Source organism: Protomyctophum parallelum (assembly GCF_964188405.1).
Source record: "Protomyctophum parallelum genome assembly, chromosome: 9".
NCBI classification, from domain to species: Eukaryota; Metazoa; Chordata; class Actinopteri; order Myctophiformes; family Myctophidae; genus Protomyctophum; species Protomyctophum parallelum.
In genome coordinates, this window is record NC_139706.1 from 12749777 (window position 1) to 12772429 (window position 22653).

General features: G+C 43.4%; 1 protein-coding gene across 1 annotated transcript in view; it reads right to left on the bottom strand.

Moving 5' to 3' along the window:
* Positions 1-22653, bottom strand: part of dpf1 (double PHD fingers 1) — a gene marked incomplete at its 3' end in the record, with an annotated part of 77435 nt that overhangs the window by 23151 nt on the left and 31631 nt on the right. Inside the window, exons 3-8 of the mRNA XM_083772634.1 lie at positions 21519-21679; positions 18985-19092; positions 16478-16605; positions 13861-13950; positions 11181-11262; positions 9049-9180 (exon numbers count right to left, since the gene is read on the bottom strand). Of these exons, the coding sequence (XP_083628760.1) occupies positions 9049-9180; positions 11181-11262; positions 13861-13950; positions 16478-16605; positions 18985-19092; positions 21519-21679 (701 nt within the window). The remainder of the gene's footprint in view (positions 1-9048; positions 9181-11180; positions 11263-13860; positions 13951-16477; positions 16606-18984; positions 19093-21518; positions 21680-22653) is intronic.

Here is a 22653-nt window from a genome sequence, read left to right on the forward strand (position 1 = left end):
TAAGGTTATGGAGATAAGAGGATTGTCTTTATACGTGAGGTGTTACAGTGCATGTGACTTCTGCCCTGCAGAGGAGGGAAGCCATTTTGAGAAACAGAGAAAATGTTGGCGGGAAAAAAAAACAACAGAAACACACTGACCTTCAGAGAGCTCAATTACACACGCACGCTCGCTCACACACAGACACACACACACACACACACAGACAAACACACACACACACACACACACACACACACACACACACACACACACACACACACACACACACACACACACACACACACACACACCCTGCTGTTCCACACCATAGGACCGTCTGTCCATCCCGATAAAGTGGTCTGTGAATCTCAATTCAGATTTAGGGGGGTGGGTGGGGTAATGACAACTGTCTGTCTGTCTGTCTGTCTGTCTCTTTTCTCTCCTCTCTCTCCGTCTCTCCCTCTCTTCAACCCCCCCCCCCCCCCCCTCCTTTCTCTCTGCCCACACGGAACCCAACGCGCCCACCTCTAAAGTATAAACATCCCTCTTTTTCCTCTCCTCTGTCCTCCATGCTGTCCCCCTTTGTCCAGTCAGTGCTCCTCCAAAACCCATGTGCACCCATGGCCCTCCCTCCCCCCTGCACCCCCTGATCCCCTTCTCTCTGCTATAACCACTCTGGTTCGGAGGTAAGCAGGAAAAGGTAGACGTAAAAAAAAAGAAAGAAAAATAAATCTAGTGCAGTGATGAATTTTAATGCTATGCTGTTCATTTCAAAGTGCTGGTGGCTCTGCTGCAGCTCTATGGAGGAGAGCACAGACATAATGAGTGTGTGTGTGTGTGTGTGTGTGTGTGTGTGTGTGTGTGTGTGTGCGTGCGTGCGTGCGTGTGTGTGTGTGTGTGTGTGTGTGTGTGTGCGTGCGCGCGTGCGTGCGCTGCAGCTCTATGGAGGAGAGCACAGACATAAGGTGTGGAAATGGGAGGGAAAATAAATGAGAAATGATAGAAATGGGGAGATGAGGAAAGGAGAGGCTTAAGTCCCTATATATATATATACCCTTACTGCTAAAGAGATTTCACCATATACTGTACCTTAAAGAGGCTTTATCATATCTTCTGTTCTCAGCTGTGTATGTATTATATCGTTTAACTTTTAGCTGTTTTATTATCTTATCTATTTTCCGTACTATTTACAGTAGTTTTTTTGCATTGACATCGTTTGATGACCAATAACAGATCTACAAGCGCACAACCTGTCGTAATGTGACGCATTGTGACGGTGGAGATCTGCAAAAAAACAAACAAAAAAAAACATGAACATTTTGTAAATGTCAAATGGCCATGAAATCCAAAGAATGGTGGTCATTTTACAGCCCGATTACTGACCCCAACCAGCATCCCCTGAGGGATGTACGGTTGCAGTATAGCATATGCACACTGTATATGCAATGAACCATGAACATTCCAAAAATATGCAAAGCAGATTCACGTGCGGTCCAAACCATGTGTCAATTTAACTCTGAAGGGAGAGGAGAGGGGGGTAGAGGAACCACTACCCCCCTCTCCTCTCCCTTCAGCGTTAAATTGGGAGGAGAGGAGGAGAGAAGGGAGAGAGACTGAGAGGAGACTATAGAATGAAACGGGCCAGAGAGAAAATGTAATCTCCCTGTGGAATAATCTGTCATTTATCAAGTTGATGGAAATGGAGGGAGAGAGGGATGAAACGACGGAGGGGGGGGGGGGGGGGGGGGGGGGGGTTGTTGTTGCTTGTGGTATAGTTTACACACCCTGTGTATTGAGTTTCAGTCTGATTATTATTATTATTATTGTCCAAAACCGTTCCTTTTTTATTATTATTAAATAAAAACAATAGTGAATAGTGAAAATAGCCAATCTTCAAGCTCGTATAGATGGTTTATTTTCATAACTTTTGTGCGACACTCTTGTATGATGAAGTTGGCATAGGTTGGTATAGGGCATTCATTTACACACACACTCACACACACTCACACTCACACTCACACTCACACTCACACTCACACTCACACTCACACTCACACTCACACTCACACTCACACTCACACTCACACACACACACACACACACACACACACACACACACACAGCACTGTCTGTTGCTACTGTGGGTCCCTCTCAGTCACAAACACCAGCTATTCAAAAAACCCTGACACTGCTCCAATGAGCCACTCCCCCCATCTCCACCTACTGTACAGCAGAGCCCAAATCACACGCTGTATATATATATATATATATACAAAAAAGATGTAGGAGGTTTCTGTGTGACAGACCGGACTCCCATCTTTACGCTGTCAGAATGAAAGGAGCAGTATAGTGTGGATGCTGCTTTGCTGGCGTATGAATTATGCATGCATATGGAGACGTATTAATATTATTACATACACTATGTGGCAATATAGGGAAGAGTATGCTGCTGGGGTGAAGCTCACGCATGACACTTAGCAGATTGGGAGAACTATCAATACCGCATGCATGCACGCACGCACGCACACACACACACAACAAACCAATGGGGGATATGTGTGCGCATGCGTGAATGGACACACATACGCGCACGCACGCACCAAAAAGAAGGCTAAGCTTCTCTTTTTCATTTGGGCAGAGAAGATTGCATTTTCTGAGAGTGACTGAGTGGGTGCGCAGGACAGTGTGTGTGTGTGTGTGTGTGTGTGTGTGTGTGTGTGTGTGTGTGTGTATGTGTGTGTTTGATTGCAGACTGGCTTTGAGGGTATAGTGGGGGTTGGGTGGTGGCAGGGATATTAAACGATTCAAATGCTGCCTCTTTCTCTCCTCCATTGAAGAGAGCAGTGCACACACACACACACACACACACACACACACACACACACACACACACACACACACACACACACACACACACACACACACACACACACACACACACACACACACACACACACACACACACACACACACACACAGGCCAAACAACACACTGCCCATATGAACTCTGTCTGAAGGACAGCATTGCATATACTGTACATGGATTCTGTAATGCAGATAGCTAACATCAAAACTCTCTGTGTATGTGTGTGTGTGTGTGTACATGTGTGTGTTTGTGTGCGTGCGTATGTGCGTGCGTGGACCACCAGGTAAATTACCTGTCTTAAAACACAAAGGAACAATAGAGGCGAATTGATGTCTATAGCTGGGGTTAATCAAATGACCACAGAGTCGACTGCTAAACAATAGTGGCCATTTATATTAGGGCCTGATTACTGACCGGACCAGCATCTCCTGAGGGATACAGTAGGCCTATGTACAGTTACAGTACAGTATATACACTCAAAGAATATACGCAAAGCACATACACATACAAATGGTAGCTTCACCACTTTTCAATCTTCACATAATTCAGGGGTTTTCAACAGGTGGTCCGTGAAGGTATTGCAGGTCATGCATTTACAATGTAGGATTTGATTTGATTATTTTTCATAATTTTCTTTCCACTAGTTGAGAAACAGTGAACTGAGTGACCCATGATGACTGTCCATGTAGTCATTTACTTTCTTGACCTAGATAGCACCAGTAGGTACCATTAGCCTATAGCTACGTTTATGAACGTACAGTAGATGGCAGTAGATGGTACAGTAGATGGTTTTCCCACCACCGCGAGTCTGGGGGTTCGACTCCGCGGCTTTGTGGAGCGTCTATGTCAGTGTTTCTCAACCTATGTACCGCGGCACTTTACTCTGTGCCTTTGATATGTCCAGGTGTGCCGCCTGATTTGTCAGAAAGTATCACTAAGTTAGTGTTACTTTCTGTCAAAATCAGGCGGCACACTAACCCTCCCCGAAAGCAATATTATAGCTACTGGGCTGCAGGCTTCCTATTGTTGCGTTGTCACACGTCTAACCATTAGACGTGCGATAACAACAACACGGAACAATAGACTAACGACGCTCGGCCATTGTAATGTTAATGCTTAGATGCATGCAGAAGACGCTACATTTCGCTCCCTCCCGAAAGACTGGAGCGCGCAGAGCGCATATGCACGTAGACAGAAGACACATACAGTCCTACATGTCCCCCGACCCAAACACTGAGGAGGTAAAGTAAACGTGACGTTGTTGTGATTAAACATAATGTGCCACGAAAAATAGCTGTCCATAGATGTCCAAACATGATCGCCTCGTTCGGCCAACAAAAAATATCTCCCTCCCTCGACAGAAGCGCAGTGATGCCTGATTTATTCTTCGTCGTACACGTGTTATGCTTGCATGCTGAAAATGGCTGATCGACAAGCTCACAACGCGTTGCCGACGCAACACGTTGTGAGCTTGTCGATCAGCTATTTTTAGCACGTGGAAATATGCAGGCTGTGAGAACTGAGACCCTTCACAATAAAAGCATGCAGCTTTCACAAGATGGCCCATAATAAAGACAAGGAAAAGGATTAAGAATTAGGTGGCATTTCACATTGCAAATGAGCTATTTTTTTCTCCAAAATGTATTTAAAAAAATATATATAATAAGGAATTAATTTGGATAATGGTAATGGAGATATTGTAAAAGTTGTCACTTTATTAATCCCAACACTGTATGTATATATATATATATATATATATATATATATATTATATATACATATATATAATGTATGTATATATATATAGATAGGCCTATACACCGTATGGCAGTGGTCCTCAACAGGCGGACCGCGGTCCACGACCGGACCGCGGCACACCTCTCTGCGGACCCTGGAGAAATGATAGAATAAAGAGAGAGAGGCCTGGGCCGTGGATCAGCGGTCCAGGCACCCTTTGGCTGGTAATCCAGTCTGGCAGTGTGCCGTGGGTTCGACTCCCGATCCCGACGGCCTTTACTGCATGTCACCCCCCCATCTCTCTCCCCATTTCCTGTCAGCCGACTGTCTGTCCCTCCATAAAAAAATATAAAATAAAGGCGAAAGCCACAAAAAAAACATAAAAAAAAAAAAAGAGAGAAGAGAAGAAAAAGTCATCGCAACCACGAGTTGAATTTGCCGTTGTATTCGCTCAATGCCGAGCAATGTCACGGTGACAATGTCGCGCTGACTGGTTCACTATAGCAGTGACACATTCACACATTCAGTTGAATGAACAAAATTTGATTTTTGGAGGTGAATAATGGGTATTTGTCAACTCTGCCACCCCAGTATTTGTTGGTTGGGGATGGGACGCGGTTTGTATAAGCTTGGTTTGACTGTACTAAACAGGCATAGTTGTTTCAAGGGGAGGGGTGGCCAGCGACCCGCAATTTTATTTGCGTGCGCATGAGACTGGACCATGGTCTTATTAAAAAAAAAAAATTGTGGACATTCAGCATTTCTAGTTGAGGACCCCTGCCGTATGGTGTGCCCCGAGATTTTTAGGCTATGAAAAGTGTGCCCTGGAGCAAAAAAGGTTGGGAAACACTGGTCTATGTGAACACAATTGGCCCGTGTTGGGGGGAGGGAGGCCAGGCGGGGCGGGGCGGGTCACCACGGTCACCACTAGACTGGGGAGAAAAGGGGGCAGTGTTTTAAATTGTATTCCCCCTTTAACCCTTTTTGATTAACGATCGTCGGGATGTGCGACAGCTCCATGGACATCGCTCAAAGCTTCAGAGATACAAGTCTTTGAAAATCCTGTTATAATGGAGGCTCAATGGAGCTGGATTTAAAAATCCCAGGACGGAATTATAGGCTCTCCCCATAGCAACCGGAGCAATACTAAAACGTAAATTGTTGGTCACCACTTTATATGGATTATACAGGGGGGAGGGGGGGGGGGGGGGGTACGGACATGTACGTATGTGGCACATGCCGTACCCTAGCGTAGGGGGTACGATTATAATCGTAGATAGCAGAGAAAAAGTTAAGCTTCATACGTAAACTAAGAGCCCAACATCTGTCATAAAACTTTATTTTTCAACCTAGGAACGTGATCCAGAGAAGTACAGTGTAGGGTGTATACTGTAGGCATAATTGCATTTGAGCACGAACCATTGTTACTTGTCCTGGTTTAAAGGTTTACGCTCTTTTCGACTTGCCCTTGAGGATACGTTTTTTTATTCCTGTTTTTCATTCTGGTGGGACGGCAGCACTACAAATTGTCCGCGGTTCGGATGATACAGATCTTGCATAATCCCACATAATACTACTAGAGCAAACAGCCAGCGCACGCAACAAGGAATCTTAATAGATGGTCCTATGTCTTATCCTTGGCTGAAATTATTATAATACTATTATAGGGACCGCTGCATTGGTTGATTTATTTATGTTTATTTTAATTGACAAAAATGCACATGCAATATACATGAACATACATTTGTACAACTACATATCTGACAAAAGGATAAAACACAATTAAGCTTAAGAGCTTATTTCCATTGTGGTCCAAAGAATCTGGTCCATTAAATCGATAAACATTCCCTGTTGCGTATATGCTGACTGTTAGATTGAGTATATTGACTTCTATATGGCTACATCGCCCATGCACTAAAACAAAGGGCTTGTACATTGGTGAGCTGAGCACCCCTTGTAGTGGGGACCATGCCGATAGAGGCTATGCGCGTGACATCATTGTACCCGGAAGTTATGCGAGGACGCCTACCGAAAAATAAATAAATTAATTCTGACCTTGACAGCCCATACATCCAAAAAGAAAAGTCCTATCTGATTGTATTAAACAACATTAAAATCACCAACACTGCAGCTGTACGGAAAGCTTGAGAGTGTCAGAGTCTGAAAGCGCTCGTTTTCTATAGTACAACGTCCTGCATTATGTGCAATTTAGAAACGAGCGCTTCCAAAGTCCAACGCTGCATCTTCATATTCTAACTTTTCGTGCTTTTTTGTAAATGAATGCCTTCCTTGATCATACCACAGTGTCACAAATAAGCATCAAAAGTAGCAGATCCACCAGCAACACGGGCCAATTATGACAAAGCCGGATACCCCACGGTGGATTTGAACCCACGACCTCTGTGGTGGTGGGCGGCTATACTTTACCACTGTGCCACCGGAGCACACTAACACTCCCAGAGTTTAATGAACACTGAACATTGTACCGTAGCGTGTCGTCATATGGCCTCTGCACCAGCGTCATCATGACACATTTCTGTGTTGTACTTGGCAAAACTTAAGACTCTAGAGGGTTAATCCCAGAATAGTGGTCTGAACTGAACTGGTGAAGTATGAAAAAGAGACTAAATTAGCCTGAGGCAAACTCAGCCTAAGGCTATACGGATACAAAGGAAGGAAGAACATGAACATGTCCGCTACTCAGTACAAAAGTCAAAGGCTGGTTGTCTTATCGCACACATTTTTACATGTGTACACTCTCAGCGTTACAAAATGGATGAATGAACACAAATAAAGCAATAAGGCATTCCAGAAAGCTTATATTCATTACAGCAAATCCTGATGATACTACTTGTAGTGTTTTTCTTACTGTGCCCTCACAACCACAGTTGGTACAGTATGCTAAATGCACAGACTTGATTATCTATACCGTAAGACCAAAACAAAATCCGCAAGGTTACAGTGTTCCCAGTTCACACAATGGCATTGTGAGGTTGTAGATCAGCTCAAGGTTGTTTGTGGAATGGAGTTGGTAAGAACTGTAAGGAGTTTGTTCCTCATCAGTTGCCATAGTTTCAATTTAGAAGCTATTCAGTTAATATATTCTTCTGTCAAGCGTCTCTTTCAGACAAATGACATAATTGTCATGGTCTACAGAACATGTCTCCCTGTCAGCCACCCAACTTAAGCCCACAATACAAACCTTCCACAATCAACCTGCTCACTATAAAACTGGACTCATTCCACACTCACACTGTCAGAACATAAGTCTTTGTTTCCTGTGATGATCTTGGAGTTGCCGGTTCCTTGTTTGCATTTGGACTTCACTGTCGTGTCTTTTTGAAGGTTTGCATTTTTTGACATTCTGTTTTTGGTTTTGTGCTCCTGTAAGGTTCAGCTTTTTGGCATTCCTTATTTTCTGCATGCAGCTACTGCTAAACCTTTTGTTGTATGCTTGACCGTGTTTGGTTCAATAAATCAGTTAATTTGAACTTTCCTGCTCTCTGCCTCTGCATTTGGGTTCAGTCATTCTGCAATCGTGACAATAATACTGTGTGTTAGAAAGCACTGCTTGACCCGTAAAATATCATCTCTGTCGGGTGGAAACCTCGTCATGTCCAAAAATAAAAATAAATACAAAAATATAGAATTAATTAGCTAATCTTTGCGCCGCATTTTGAGCTTGTAGATCTGCTACTACTTATTCTATAAGTACCTTGTAGATTTACTTTTGATGATTTTGTGTGACGCTGTATGATCACGTATGGCGTTAAGTTATGGAAAAAAAAAATGACATGGCACGGCAGCAATGTGATACGTCATTGTCACGTGACATTTGTTTGTTTAGTGGTCAGATTGGTGGGCCACGAGTGACGTGCATTTTCAGAGCATGGCAGAATGTGTCATTTTTTTAAATATATTAACACATTTGATGCTGAGGATGGGTATACTCTTCCTATTAAATAAATATGCAAGGTGCTCTAGAAGAGTATAATTCGTCGTAAGCTGTTTAATATTAATTTAAGAATGCCTCGCTATTTAATTTTTTTGGAAACGCTCTGGTTGCTAGGCACGGTTGCTAGGGCCTTGCCTGCACCGGAGTTGCGCACGCAACTCCCATTAGCTTCTATATTAGCCACGGCCTTTCCACAGTCTTTTCTCTGAAACTATGGCGCTGTCCGTGGTGCTGATCAGATCGGTGATGTTCGGAGGTAATTTCTGATTTTCCAGTGATCGCGATTGGAATATTGGTGTTTTCTGGCGCAAGGATGGACCTCACCTTTGCTCACTAGCATTGGCGCTATTGCCATTAGCATCCAAGATGGTGACAAACCGGACGTGCATCATACTAAAACAGACTTTGATCCGGTCACACTCATTGTGGCCTTTGTCACTCATCGCCAATAGAAGTCTATGTAGAAGAGCTGCCATTGGATTGACCATGTGTGAACCAGTACACTCACGCTTGTGGTTGTTCTTGCGCTGGAACGGCAGCGTGTGTCGCTCGTTGTCTTCCTCGCCCTCCTCGTCCGCCAGGTGTGTGTGAGTGTAGTGGTAACTGAGCCCCGGGCGATTCTTATAGCGCTTCCCACAGACTGAAAGAGAGCACACGCACGCATGTGCACACACACACACACACACACACACACACACACACACACACACACACACACACACACACACACACACACACACACACACACACACACACACACACACACACACACACACTTTAGCTCTTTATTTTAATCCGGTAAATTACAATTAATTTTACAGGGAAACAAATATAACAGGGTTGACAGTTCATGGGCACCTAAGGATACACATGGCACCTCCTCCTCCACACAGACAAACTAACAGAGCAGCATTTGGCAAGTTGTCTGGCTTTGCTCTTTGTCATGCCAGCTATTAGGCCACTCGTAGTCAGTTTATGTACATTGACCAGGCATCCAAATATCAGCATGGCGAATCTACATCGATACCCAAGGTTTGTTATGATTCCAAGTAATGGTTGGTACTTACTCGTACTGTTTATCTTGGAATGCCTGGTCCATGTACAAAACACACGCACGCACGCATATTTGTTTGTGTTCACTTCTATTCTTGTGGAGACTGTCAATTAATTTCCATTGATGGTCAATGTTGCGGGCTAAACTTTGACCTCTTCAACCCTAGTGCTCCCCTATTATGTCCAGGGTGTGACCTCTTCAACCCTAGTGCTCCCCTATCATGTCCAGGGTGTGACCTATTCAACCCTAGTGCTCCCCTATCATGTCCAGGGTGTGACAAAACTAACATCATGTCCAGGCCAGGGGTCCCCCCCCCCCCAACAACACAATCTGTTTAGTCAGCTTAGAACTGAATCAAATTGATTGATTGAATAATATTAAGAAGAAGAGTCACCAATCAGCCAAAAAGGCTATAAAATGAAGCAGCAATCTCTCTTGACCTTTTAAACTGAATGTTTTCAAACGGCAGCCAACAAAATAAAAAAGTATTTTTTTGTGCTATGTTTTTTTTTATACAAAGTAATATGGTATAATATTACTGTTTTGGCAAAGTAATACTTTACTTTACTCTTTACTGGGTAAAGTAATTGCGACCAAAGTTAACTATGGAATCGTATGGATTTCACGTCATTGTCAAAATGCCCGTAGGGAAAGCCCCCATACAGTATATGATGCCTAGGACATCATCAGGGATGGAGATCAATATTAGTATATGGATATATGTCAGAACCTGTTCCATATGTTTCTCCTTCCCCATCCGTCCTTCCTCTTCGATGTCTCCCTTTTGACTGATACCTGTCCATTTAAACTCTAGACGGGCCTGCCCCAAAGTTATTTGTGCAGCCGCGCCCAGCAGCCGGCGAAAACTAGAGTTCTCAACAGGCCCGAAAATAAATGCCCAGCCCTACCTGGGCCCTTATCAAACCCTGTACACTCAAGACACCGCTGCCACCCTTAGATCTCCATATGTGGAGCTGACCTGTTCTGACATTCCATAGGTTGATCTGACCTCATCAAACCCTGTACACGTAACACTCAAGACATGCTCCATCTAGGCCACTTAGGCATCTTACTGGTAATATTACAGTAATAAATTACTAGTAACATGTTCCTGCCCAAATTTGTACATCAAGCTGCCTCGTGCTAAAGGAAACAGGAGACATGCTCTTGACCTGGGAAGCACGGCTCGGACCCTATACGCACTATGCAAAATGACCAGACATTCTAGAGAGACTTAGAAACCATTTAGTTTGTTCACATACAGTATACAAGGAATTTCTTCTATATAGGTTGATATCTTACCGACTGATAAAACCTTTTGCAATAGAAAGTTGAATTAGAAAATAAACAGTTATACCGGTATACAGTAGGAGGCATAATTCACTGTCAACCAGGCTGTGATTCTGCATGATTCTGAAGGTATAGTACAGACTGGAGCACATTTACAGAGTGTGACACGCACGTACGCACGCACACACGCACGCACACACGCACGCACGCACGCACACACACGCAAACGCACACACACACACACACACACACACACCTTGTGCCTACAGTGTAAAACAGAAAGTTGTGATACTGACTGTCACAGACGTATGGCTTGTCTCTGTCTTCGATGGCACTGGCGTCTTGCTGTCTTTTCCTCATGCCCCCAACACCACAGGCCTGCGGAGAACACACACACGCACGCAGGCATGCACGTACAGTAGTAACACGTTAAAAGTCATGCTCCATGCTGTTCAAGTTTAGACACACACATGTACTGTATGCATGCACACACACACCCGCACAGTTAGTTAAACCCCATGCTACTTCTGCTTGGTTTGCACACACACACACACACACACACACACACACACACGCACGCACACACACACACACACACACACACACACACACACACACACACACACACACACACACACACACACACACACACACACACACAGTATGACTGCCGGAGGGAGTTGATGACACCTCGCAGAGAGGCAACAGCTCCAATTAGCAGCCTTGGTGTCAGTATGTACTGTATATGAATGTGTACGTGTCACACAGAGATAGAGAGAGGGGGCTATGGGGGCTATGGGGCTGCGTTTCAGAGAACAGTATTAACCAATTCAATTACCCTCCCACAGAACGGGGCCGTGACAGTGAGAGTGACATTTCATAACATCGTCGCTGTCGGGCAGAAAACTCCACGTTCTAGAAATCTCCACGTTCTAACCGTTTGTGTTTTTGCTACTTGATCATACTACAGGCAGCGTCACACCAAAGCATTGATCATACTACAGGCAGCGTCACACCACAGCATTGATCATACTACAGGCAGCGTCACACCAAAGCATTGATCATACTACAGGCAGCGTCACACCAAAGCATTGATCATACTACAGGCAGCGTCACACCAAAGCATTGATCATACTACAGGCAGCGTCACACCAAAGCATTGATCATACTACAGGCAGCGTCACACCAAAGCATTGATCATACTACAGGCAGCGTCACACCAAAGCATTGATCATACTACAGGCAGCGTCACACCAAAGCATTGATCATACTACAGGCAGCGTCACACCAAAGCATTGCAAGTACCAGATCTAAAAGGTGAGCTTATGGATCTGCTACGTAAGGAGGTCCCGCACATTGTCTTCACTTATATAACAGTAGTTTATTCGGCTACTGAGAAATACAACGTTTCGGTCTCACGACCTTCATCAGGTATCAAATATTTGCACTGGTTGCCTGCTCCAACGAAAATTATTATTCTCTACAGCATTTGAACCCTTTAACCATATATGGCCGTCAGTCCATCACGCCTTGTGACACGCTCCATATATGGTCGTCTCCATTATGAACCTCTGACCTCATCAAACCCTGGATAGCCATACATGGATACGACTGGATCATCACCTATAGTTCTGCATATATGGAGCAGGCCAGCAACTCTACATCTGACCTCAAACCTCAAACCCTTAGATCTCCATATATGGAGCTGACCTGTTCTGACATTCCATATGTTGATCCTCCCCCACCCATCCTTCCTCTTCGATGTCTCCCTTTTGACCGATACCTGTCAATTCAAACTCTAGACGGGCCTGCCCCAAAGTTATTAATGCAGACACGCCCGGCAGAGTTCTCAACAGGCCGAAGATTAAGGCCCGGCCCCACCTGGGCCCTCATCAAACCCAAGCTGACCTGTTCCATATGTTGAGCTGACCTCATCAAACCCTGTACGCTCAAGATACGCTCCATATATGGCCAGTACACAATTCATTCCATATGTTGATTTGACCCTCCATGCCAGAGTGGCAGCGCTCGCCCAGCAGACTGCCGTCACCCTTTAGGGCCGAGGTCACGTGGGCGTCTTACTGGTACTACAAATTATAAACTAATTATTCAAACTACTCACCACCAGACAGACAGACAGACAGACAGACAGACAGACAGACAGACAGACAGACAGACAGACAGACAGACAGACAGACAGACAGACAGACAGTTGTGTTTGCCAGAATTGCCACCATATACATTTGCACATATACTAGGGGTGTAAAAATTAGAATTAGAATCACGATTCCTGTTAATAATTTTCAACAAAATAAATTCTGCTTACAGTTACAGTTTTCACTACATGGTGTTTGTGATATGAAATGTAAGCTTAATCACAGTAAACATGTCACAAGTCTTCAGTCATTTTCAAGTTACTGTAGTCAGTGCTAGTCACTTCAGATCAGCACAGCTGTATTGTATTGTAGTATTGAATCGAGAATCATTTTGAATAGACAATCGTTTTGAATCTGGAAAAAAAATGCTTTTTGGATTGAGAATAGAGTTGAATCAATTTTGAATCAAATCGTGACCCAAGAATCGGAATCGAATCGAATCGTGGGACACCCAAAGATTCACAGCCCTAACATGTACTGTATGTAAGTATATGTATGGGAAATCTGCATTTACCCACCACACCTACTAGGGGAGATAGGCTTAAAGGTGTCTCACCTACTAGGGGAGATAGGCTTAAAGGTGTCTCACCTACTAGGGGAGATAGGCTTAAAGGTGTCTCACCTACTAGGGGAGATAGGCTTAAAGGTGTCTCACCTACTAGGGGAGATAGGCTTAAAGGTGTCTCACCTACTAGGGGAGATAGGCTTAAAGGTGTCTCACCTACTAGGGGAGATAGGCTTAAAGGTGTCTCACCTACTAGGGGAGATAGGCTTAAAGGTGTCTCACCTACTAGGGGAGATAGGCTTAAAGGTGTCTCACCCGTCCTTTGGTTCGGTTCTTGCGTTTGGGAACATCTTCCTCCATCTCCTCTACCTCCTGCTCATGAGGAAAATCACCAACCAATAACTTCTACAGAAATAAACAAACAGAAAGAGAGATTGAATGGTTGTTTGACTGACTGACTGACTGACTGACTACTTCAACATCCATTCATATTGTTACACACTCAATCACACATCTATGTAGATTAGTTTGTTTGTTAGTTTGTTTGTTTGTACTGTACAGTGCAGACAGCAGCTGTCACCTGTCTGCTGTTATTCTGTTTATTATGCCCACATGGAGTTTCGAAGAATGGGGGTTGTTTTGCTAAGCTTCAACCGTGCTTACTTAATACAAGGCAGGCAGCGCTCTGAAGGAGCAGAGCCATTTGCTGCGTATATAACTCTAAATTCTCCCTCCTTTGTCTCTCCTCACAAAACTGCTATACTTTTCATTCTAATTAAAAAAATAGGAAAGATAGCAGATTGACAAGCTGGAAACTCCCTGATTCACACCGCGTTTTGAGGTTGTGGATCTGATCTGTTTGATACTTTTGTGTGACCCTGCAGTATGATCAAGTAGGGCATTCATTGATGAAAAAACACAAAAGGTAAATGGAATATACAGTAAGATGACAGGTTTCGGTCTGACAGCAACAAAAAGGGTTTCCTGGCTGCACTGGTCGTCCCCCAGCAGGAAGGCAGGTTCTCATATATGTTCCAGAAATATGCCGTTGGCGCGGCTCTCGACGCAGGGTGAAACCGGTAGGGCAGATAACATCTGTCCTTGCATATGTCTATCCATGCACAGTGGCTGGTGACAGCAGACAGACAAACGGTCATGAAAACTGTCATTTCACGTCACTTTGTTTTTTTTCATCATTGGTCGAAAGGATCGCATTGTTTTCCCCCCCATTGGTCTGAAGGACAGCCAATGAGATGACAGAAAGCATTTCCGCTATGCTCGGAAACGTGGACAAGCGGAAGAGCTCACAGAATACGCTATAGGTCACTACATTCAGAGAAGCACTCGGAAACTTGGGCTTTTCACTTTTTTATACAGTATGGCTATCGTGTTACCTTGGTGCAAAAAAGGCAGAGAAGCCAGTGCCCATGTTGTTTTTTTACGGTAATGAACAAGTTGATGAGCATAAGGGGTACAGTACAGTACTGTATGTATACCTCACACCACAGATGTCACTCACAAAAGCGAAAGCGGAGCACCTTGAGCTGCGATGTCACACCTGACGATCACGCGAGCGAGAGTAGAGAGACTGTGAGGAAAAAGAGAGCATGCATCTGCAGCGATGGAAGTATAGACTATATAGAGAGAGATCTTTGCTGTCAGGCAGAAACGTTGTATCTCCATATTTAAACTTTTTTAGTTTTATTTGTAAATTAATACAATTAATAGTCCTACTACTTCATTCTACAGTGTCACACAAAAGTGGCAAGAAATAGCTGACAGTGATGATTAACTTAATGTGCAATTAAGAGAGGGTTTTCTCACTCAATAAACAAACCATGAACATACAGTGTGTATACAGCAGTGATATTCAAGATTATTTAGGTGGGGTTGGCGAAAGGGTGTTCGGGTGAATTTCACTCATGTGTAGTGATAGAGTGATAGAGAAAAATCCCATACATCACAATCGGCTTTTTCAGCTGTGTGGATTCTTGTCCTAACACAAACATTAACACTAGCATGTCTGAAGTAAAATCAGCAAAATTAGCATGTGCTTAAATTCAAATTTAGAATTTTTTTCAGATGTCAAACATTTCTGAGATGATATAATGGTGATGGATGATGATGGTCATGGAAGGGGAACCTTCTGAAAGCTTCATGGGCAAAGATAATCAACTTCAAATTAAATAAAAAATGGTCAAAATGACCACTTGGTCTGGACTTTACGTTGAATGTGGAAGAGCAAATTGGCTATTTTGTCCTAACATAAATCCCATTGACAATGAATGGATGATGTACGATGATAAGAGCGCCCCTCACTTCACACGGGTGTGATCTTTTATATTTTGTTTTACTGGACCACATGTCCTAGGAATGGGTGGACCAAAGGAGAAGTTCCCATGCAGCTCCATTTTTTTAGGAATATCTTTTAAATACTTAAATAATGGAATATTTTACACAGGGTAAAATATTCCTGCATGTGATTTAGTGATGGTGTGACAAAATGTATGCTTATTGTTGGGTTAGTGTGGCCCTCGCCTCGACTTCAAGTAATTTCTACAATTGTGTCCCCCTGCCTAATGGAGTTGAATATCCCTGGTATACAGGGTATCTACACATTTCTAAAGTGCCATATGCCTCTAAAATGAAATAAATAATCAGAGCGGTGAACCAATATTCTCCAGCGGTTGCTCCTTGCGCGCGTGCCCCTCTAGACCAGAAAGCATGCTGGCTAGGCCAGGTTAGAAAGAAATTACACACGCACACGCATGCACACGCACACGCACACACACACACACCAATGCCAGGAGGGAACTATTGGAGCTGCGGAAGACTCTGTCATATAGCCAAAAAAGACACGTTCACAACTACAAGGGCTCAGAGAGAGAGAGAGTGCATGTGTGTACTGTACATACATGCATATGTGTCTTACCTGACATTCACTCATAGGCTCCTCCTCCTTGGTCTCTATCTTCTTGTCCGGGGTCTCTCCAGCCAACAGAGACTCTAACACCGGACCCTCTGGAATCCCCCCTTCTTTCTTCAGAGACGCCTCCACGTCTGCAGCAAAGTTAGTCACAACGACGCATGGTTGAAGTGAAACACACAGCAGCAGCAGCAAGCTGATATGCACTCAATTCTAATCATTTGGATCGGTGGTTTTCAACCCTTTTCATATCGAGGCCCATCATTTATTCAGCATTTGAGCCACGTACGACCATTTGATGACATTTAGACCCAAGACAATATTTTGTTGGATAAGACTGTGTCCACAGTTCCATGATGTATTGATCAAAAATATATATAATTCTTTACATTCTTAATTGTGTAGACTTATTTTACTGTATATTAACTAGTAATGCAGGCGTTTAACACAAATGTAACTCTTGAGAGTGTAAAATTATCCATTTGGTTTCATTTTACGCTCATTTATGTTCTCAAGGGTTAAAGATCTATAAGGGTTTGGTTACCATCTCTCCATCATTTAGCTGGGGACCATCTGGAACCACCTCAAGGACAACTGGTTGAAAACCACTGATTTAGATTTCACAGAGCAGCCTCTTGAAGACACATTTTCCCCATATACTGTAGGTTTACGTTCAGCGCTACAATGAAACCTGTAAATTCCCAGTCACACAGAAGGTGTGACTGGATAACAAGCTTATTGATTACCCGGTATCAATAAGCTTTCGTCTTATCAAGCCTGTTATCCAGCATAGCGACCCATGATGTCATGTTTAAACAATCAAGACAAGAGGCGATCAAGAAATAAATATAATCACCCATGCTGGCACAAACATGTCGGTCTAAAAGTGTATTGATACCTGCCAACCAGCGCTGCCCGGGGAAACAAAATTACACTTTTAAAGTGATGGTAAATGGTAAAATGGTAAATGGTGCATTTATATAGCGCCTTTATCCAAGGCGCTTTACAGAGATTGTGCATTACATTCACCCATTCACACACCGATGGCAGCGGAAACCATGCAAGGCACCAACTAGCACATCGGGAGCAATTAGGGGTTCAGTGTCTTGCTCAAGGACACTTCAACAGTAACTCTGGGGGAGCCCGGGTTCGAACTGGCAACCTTACGGTTACCATCCAGGCACTCTACCCCTGAGCCACTGCCTCTCCTACACATATTAACCAGTTAACAGTTTCTTCAATATTATTTTCCAAAAGTAAAAAGGTCACTTGCCTTCCGTCTGTTAGAAAAGTAAGGCCCTAGTAAAATATACTGATTCTGTTCAGAATACATTTATTTTTTGCCGTCTCCCTTCTTTCCACAAAACAATAGAAAATTCTCGATAGTGGGCTCGATAAGAACCCAGCTCGATGAGTCTGATCAATAAGTGTGTTCGTTATCAATAAAAATGAATGAGAAGGTGCTGTTTGATTTTTGATTTGCATTTCTTTCAGTTGTAGGCCTACATTTTTGTTGTCCTGGCCTGGATCCAAGTAAAATGTGTTTCTTTTCTGCAAGCCCGTCTCCTGCTCCATTTTCAGTATATGTCTGTCAAATGGACCCTTATGGGTCTGTAACTCTGGGAGTGTACAAATGGAAGCAAATGTACTGCATTGAATAAAATCGTATAATATTTAGTCGACTAAAACATTTCAGGAGACTAAAACCAAATGAAAATTTATTCAAAAGACTATGACTAAAAGTAAATCAAAATGTGTTGTCAAAATCAACACTGGTTCCAAACTGTGAAAAAGACAGACTTTAAAGTTGACAGAATTGGAATGACAAGTGATAGAACTGAGCGCACATAAGGCTTCTTTGTTTATTCAGAGAACTTAGCGCACTAATGCTTTCTTTGTTTATTCCGAGATGAAGGTAGACAATTTCATTTTCACAAATTAATTTGGGATTTTGCAAGTGTAAGTTATTCTTGATTTCAATAAACACAAGATGAATAGAAGCCATTAGTAAGATGTTCTGATGAAGGCCTGCTTTAGCCTGAAACATTAGCATTTAAATTGCTGTCCTTGTCCTTTTTTCAAAACGCTGCTAAGCACTAAAGTACATCCTTTGGTTTGTTGAGTCATTTTAAGCCTCAGTGAGAGTTTTGATAAGGCTCCGTCTAGACAGTAGTAAAGGAAATATCCATGTCTCTCAAAGTTAAATTAACACTGTAGGTCCAAAAAGTAACGCGTATGCATCTTTCCAGTTTGCCTAGACTTCTGTAATTCTTTTCAGGTTTTGAATCTATTTGTTTGCTTTTATTTTGACAGAAGAGAGACACAAAGTTGAGGGCAGAGGGGACAACAGTCACAACACAGTGAAAGCACTCGCGGCCCACCCATCTGACCACTTAACCACGTGCAGTTTATTTTAAGGCTCAATCAAAGATAGATTGGACGTTCATCGGCTACTTTCAACTCACTGATCTTTGCTCCAATCGCTACGCTCTTTATCTGTTCCTGTTTCTTACCGATCTTGAACTCGATTGGTCCAAGCCGCGGGTCCTCTAGGATGTTTAGCCGCCTCTTCTTGCGCCAGCAGCGTGCGGGGTACGTGTACAACTGACCGGGCGCGTGGCCTAGAACAACACACACAACAAAACATGCGAGGAAATGAGTCATCACACGGTCATCATCACTGATCAGAAAAGGCTGGGTTTCAGTGCCCAGGTGCCTGCCTGCCCCCGGGTAGGTTGTGGGTTTGAATCCACAGCGGTGCACCTGGCAGGCCAAAGGCCCCCTCACAAATGCGTCTGGAGAGGAATCAATTGGCAATCAATTGGAATCAAATTTGATCAGACACATTGATTTAATGAAGCTGCAAATCAGCAGTCCAAACAAACGTGTTTCCGATGAGAGAGGGACAGAGAGAGAGAGAGAGAGAGAGTTAAAAAAATCATAACGCTTCTGATGACGTAAGGGTTTTGGACAATATATTCGTCTCTGTCAATAAAAACGTCTGTCACACAACTCAAGTTTAGGATATCAAAGGGAGGCATGTGTGACTTTGTACAGAGCTGTGATAAGACAGTGTTCTCACCTCAGTGTGTTATGGAAATTGTTCAGCAGGTGACAGGAAGGCGCTAAGTAGGGTAGAGAAAGCAGCATCGAAACTCACAGGTAAAGATTTGCCTAGCATCTGTGATATTTATAACAGCCACATCCTAAGGATGGCTCTGACAAGAATGAGGAACCAGCTCTCAGCCAATGCACTCCTTCAGGAAAAAGGTTAGGAGGATGTATTAAAGCCACAGCCTGGTTTTTCATAACGTATCATCATCGCTGTTGTTGAGCATGAAACCTTGTATATTTTTAATGTTTTCTGTGTAATTTAATGCCCTACTTATACAGTATCACACAAAGCTAAAAGAATCTACTAGATATGCAATCCCAATCTATGTAAAGCGCTTTGGATAAAATGTGCTATATACAGTAAATGCACCATTTACCATTTTGTATTATTATTATTATTATTATTATGAATGTTTCAAGTGAAAGTCTGTCTGTGGGTTTTAAACATATTGAACCAATGGAAAGTAAAGTACTGACAAGAGCATGGAAACACAGCTGGAGACGTTCAGGAGCCCAAACATAGGTTGATATCCCAAGTTTATCGACCGGCCTGAGCCTGATGTCATGCTTGTGAATGTCTAATCTTTGTAAATTAAGTTGGAGTACATGGATTGGGGCCAGGATTAAATTCCAACAGGATGTAAAGAGGCTGCATCATCCTGTGTGGGTCAGAAAAATGGCTGACACTCCCTGGTACCAGACCAAGAGATCATTAACTCCAGCTGAGCACTGTTCTGGTTTTCCACATGGCCAGACCAGAGCAGTCCCAAAACACCAGTGACGTTTTGTTCATATACAAAAATACACCCATTTGTGGTCAGATGGGTGGGCCTGTTAAATTTAAGATTCAAGATTAAATCATTTATTGCCATGTGAGTTGACATTTGTCTTGGTTCATACTCAACATATACAGACAACCATAGATACAAAAACAAGAAGGACAATACACTACAAAAACCAGCAGCATAGGGATCACATTCAGTTTTTTAAAGTGCAACATGCATATTGCTACATACATACATCCATCAGCCCAACTGTGCCTAATGAGTCTACATACATTTGAAAAGGCGCTATATAGCTACATTCAAGCTATAATTACCATGGCATGTTTTCCACATTATTTAACCACTTAAACAACGCTACGTGACGCAACGCCTCGCGAGCTTGTAGTAAACAGAAAATACAATAGCAGTGGTTCAACCAGTGGTCCGGGGACCACCAGTGGTCCTTGGGGGGGTGCCAGTTGGTCCCCAGCTAAATGATGGAGAGTTGGTAGCGAAGTGGAACCTTATTAGATCTTTAACTCTTGAGCGCGTTAAACAAAACCAAATATTTGGTTTCATTTTACGCTCTATTATTATTACTAGCCCTTACCCGTTGTGAGATATTTGCCCCCCCTTGTGGCCGTGGGGGGTACTGCGCCCGGGTGCGTTTGTAATTGACTAATCAATTCATTAATAATCATTAATGTGTCAAATCGAAAAAAGGGCTTCGTTATCCCCTCCACATTCATATGGTCAATGCCTGTGTGAAAAGGAGTGGGAGTGATTGGTGCAGGCAGTAAGGAGTTACGGCAGTGTTTCTGACAGACACACACACACTCAGACATTGTTAGAATTATAGTATGATTGCTAAACATCATGCATTACTTAATTTACAAGAATTCTACACAATAAGCGAATGTAGAAGAATTGTGATTTTGATCTGAGAGGCTAATGTCATCATGGTGGACGCATTGAGTGACCTGTGTTCCAAATCAGCTCTGAAAACACAGTGGTAAAACTCACTGACTGCCATTGTGTATTTTGACGCATGCCAATCCAACACACAGACCACCATTGATGCCATTTTGACGTGTATTGGCGTTTTCAGTGTTTACGATAGAGGGCGTTCTTTGCCACACACACACACACACACACACACACACACACACCTGGACCTCTGTGGTTCTTCTCCATCCAGATGTAGCAGTTGCTCTGGGCCACGCCGGTCTGCGAGTCCAGGAAGGGGAGGCGCATGGAGCGCTCGGCACACAGGCGGGCATTGTAACTGCGACAGTGTTCTATAGCCTCCTTGTAGAACTCCTCGCCCAGGCTACACCATGGAGAGAGAGACACACATGGACAACTTACATTACAATTCAGGCATTTAGCAGGTGGCGTATATAGTAAGCAAGGTAAACACAACATAATACATCAAAGCATAGACTTAGTATTAATCTAGGATCATATGGAACTTATCATCATCCTCAGAGAGAGAGAGAGAGAGAGAGAGAGAGAGAGAGAGAGAGAGAAGCGACATTCCAATACCCAAAAATCTCTGCTCACTCATTCACTCAACACAGCGTTTTATTTCTTCCACTTGGTCATTTGCTTTTTGGAGTGGACTCTCAGACTCAAAGCCTGAAGCGAGTACATACAGTAGGCTTCAGCCTGTTCTTCTCCTCTCGCTGGAACTGTTGACAGCCTATCTATTCTGTAGATACAATACACTTCCACAACTTCCACTGACATGAATAGGGGGGGGTGGGAGGGGGGGCAGAGCTTCGCGCCAATTCAGTCTCTATCCTTCTTTATACTCTGTGGTCACCACCCCAGCACCATCACATAACAACCAGGAACCATATGCAGAGGAAGGCAGGAAGAGTATGCAGACTGGTGAGCTTAAGTAGCCCGCCCAATTGGTCAGCTGACTGCCACATCGGCGAATGACGTGTGGGACTTGCACACACTTACACACCCACATAGCAGCATGTTAACCCCTTGAGTATAGTATGCGCCTTTGAGCACAGCATGAACCCCCTCGAGTATGTCTGCATGAACTAACTCCGCAGGCTATATTTAATTAACTCATGTCATTTTGTTTGTTTCCCTTGTCTTGTTTGCATTATTTGTTCTGATTCTGAATAATGTATTGACCATTCATTTGTATCATACTGCATTTGGCAATTATATAAGAATGCTTGTCATGCCAATAAAGCATATTTGAATTTTTGAGAGAGTGAGAGAGAGAGAGAGAGAGAGAGAGAGGTAGAGAGCGAGAGACACACACAGAAAGACAGAGAGAGA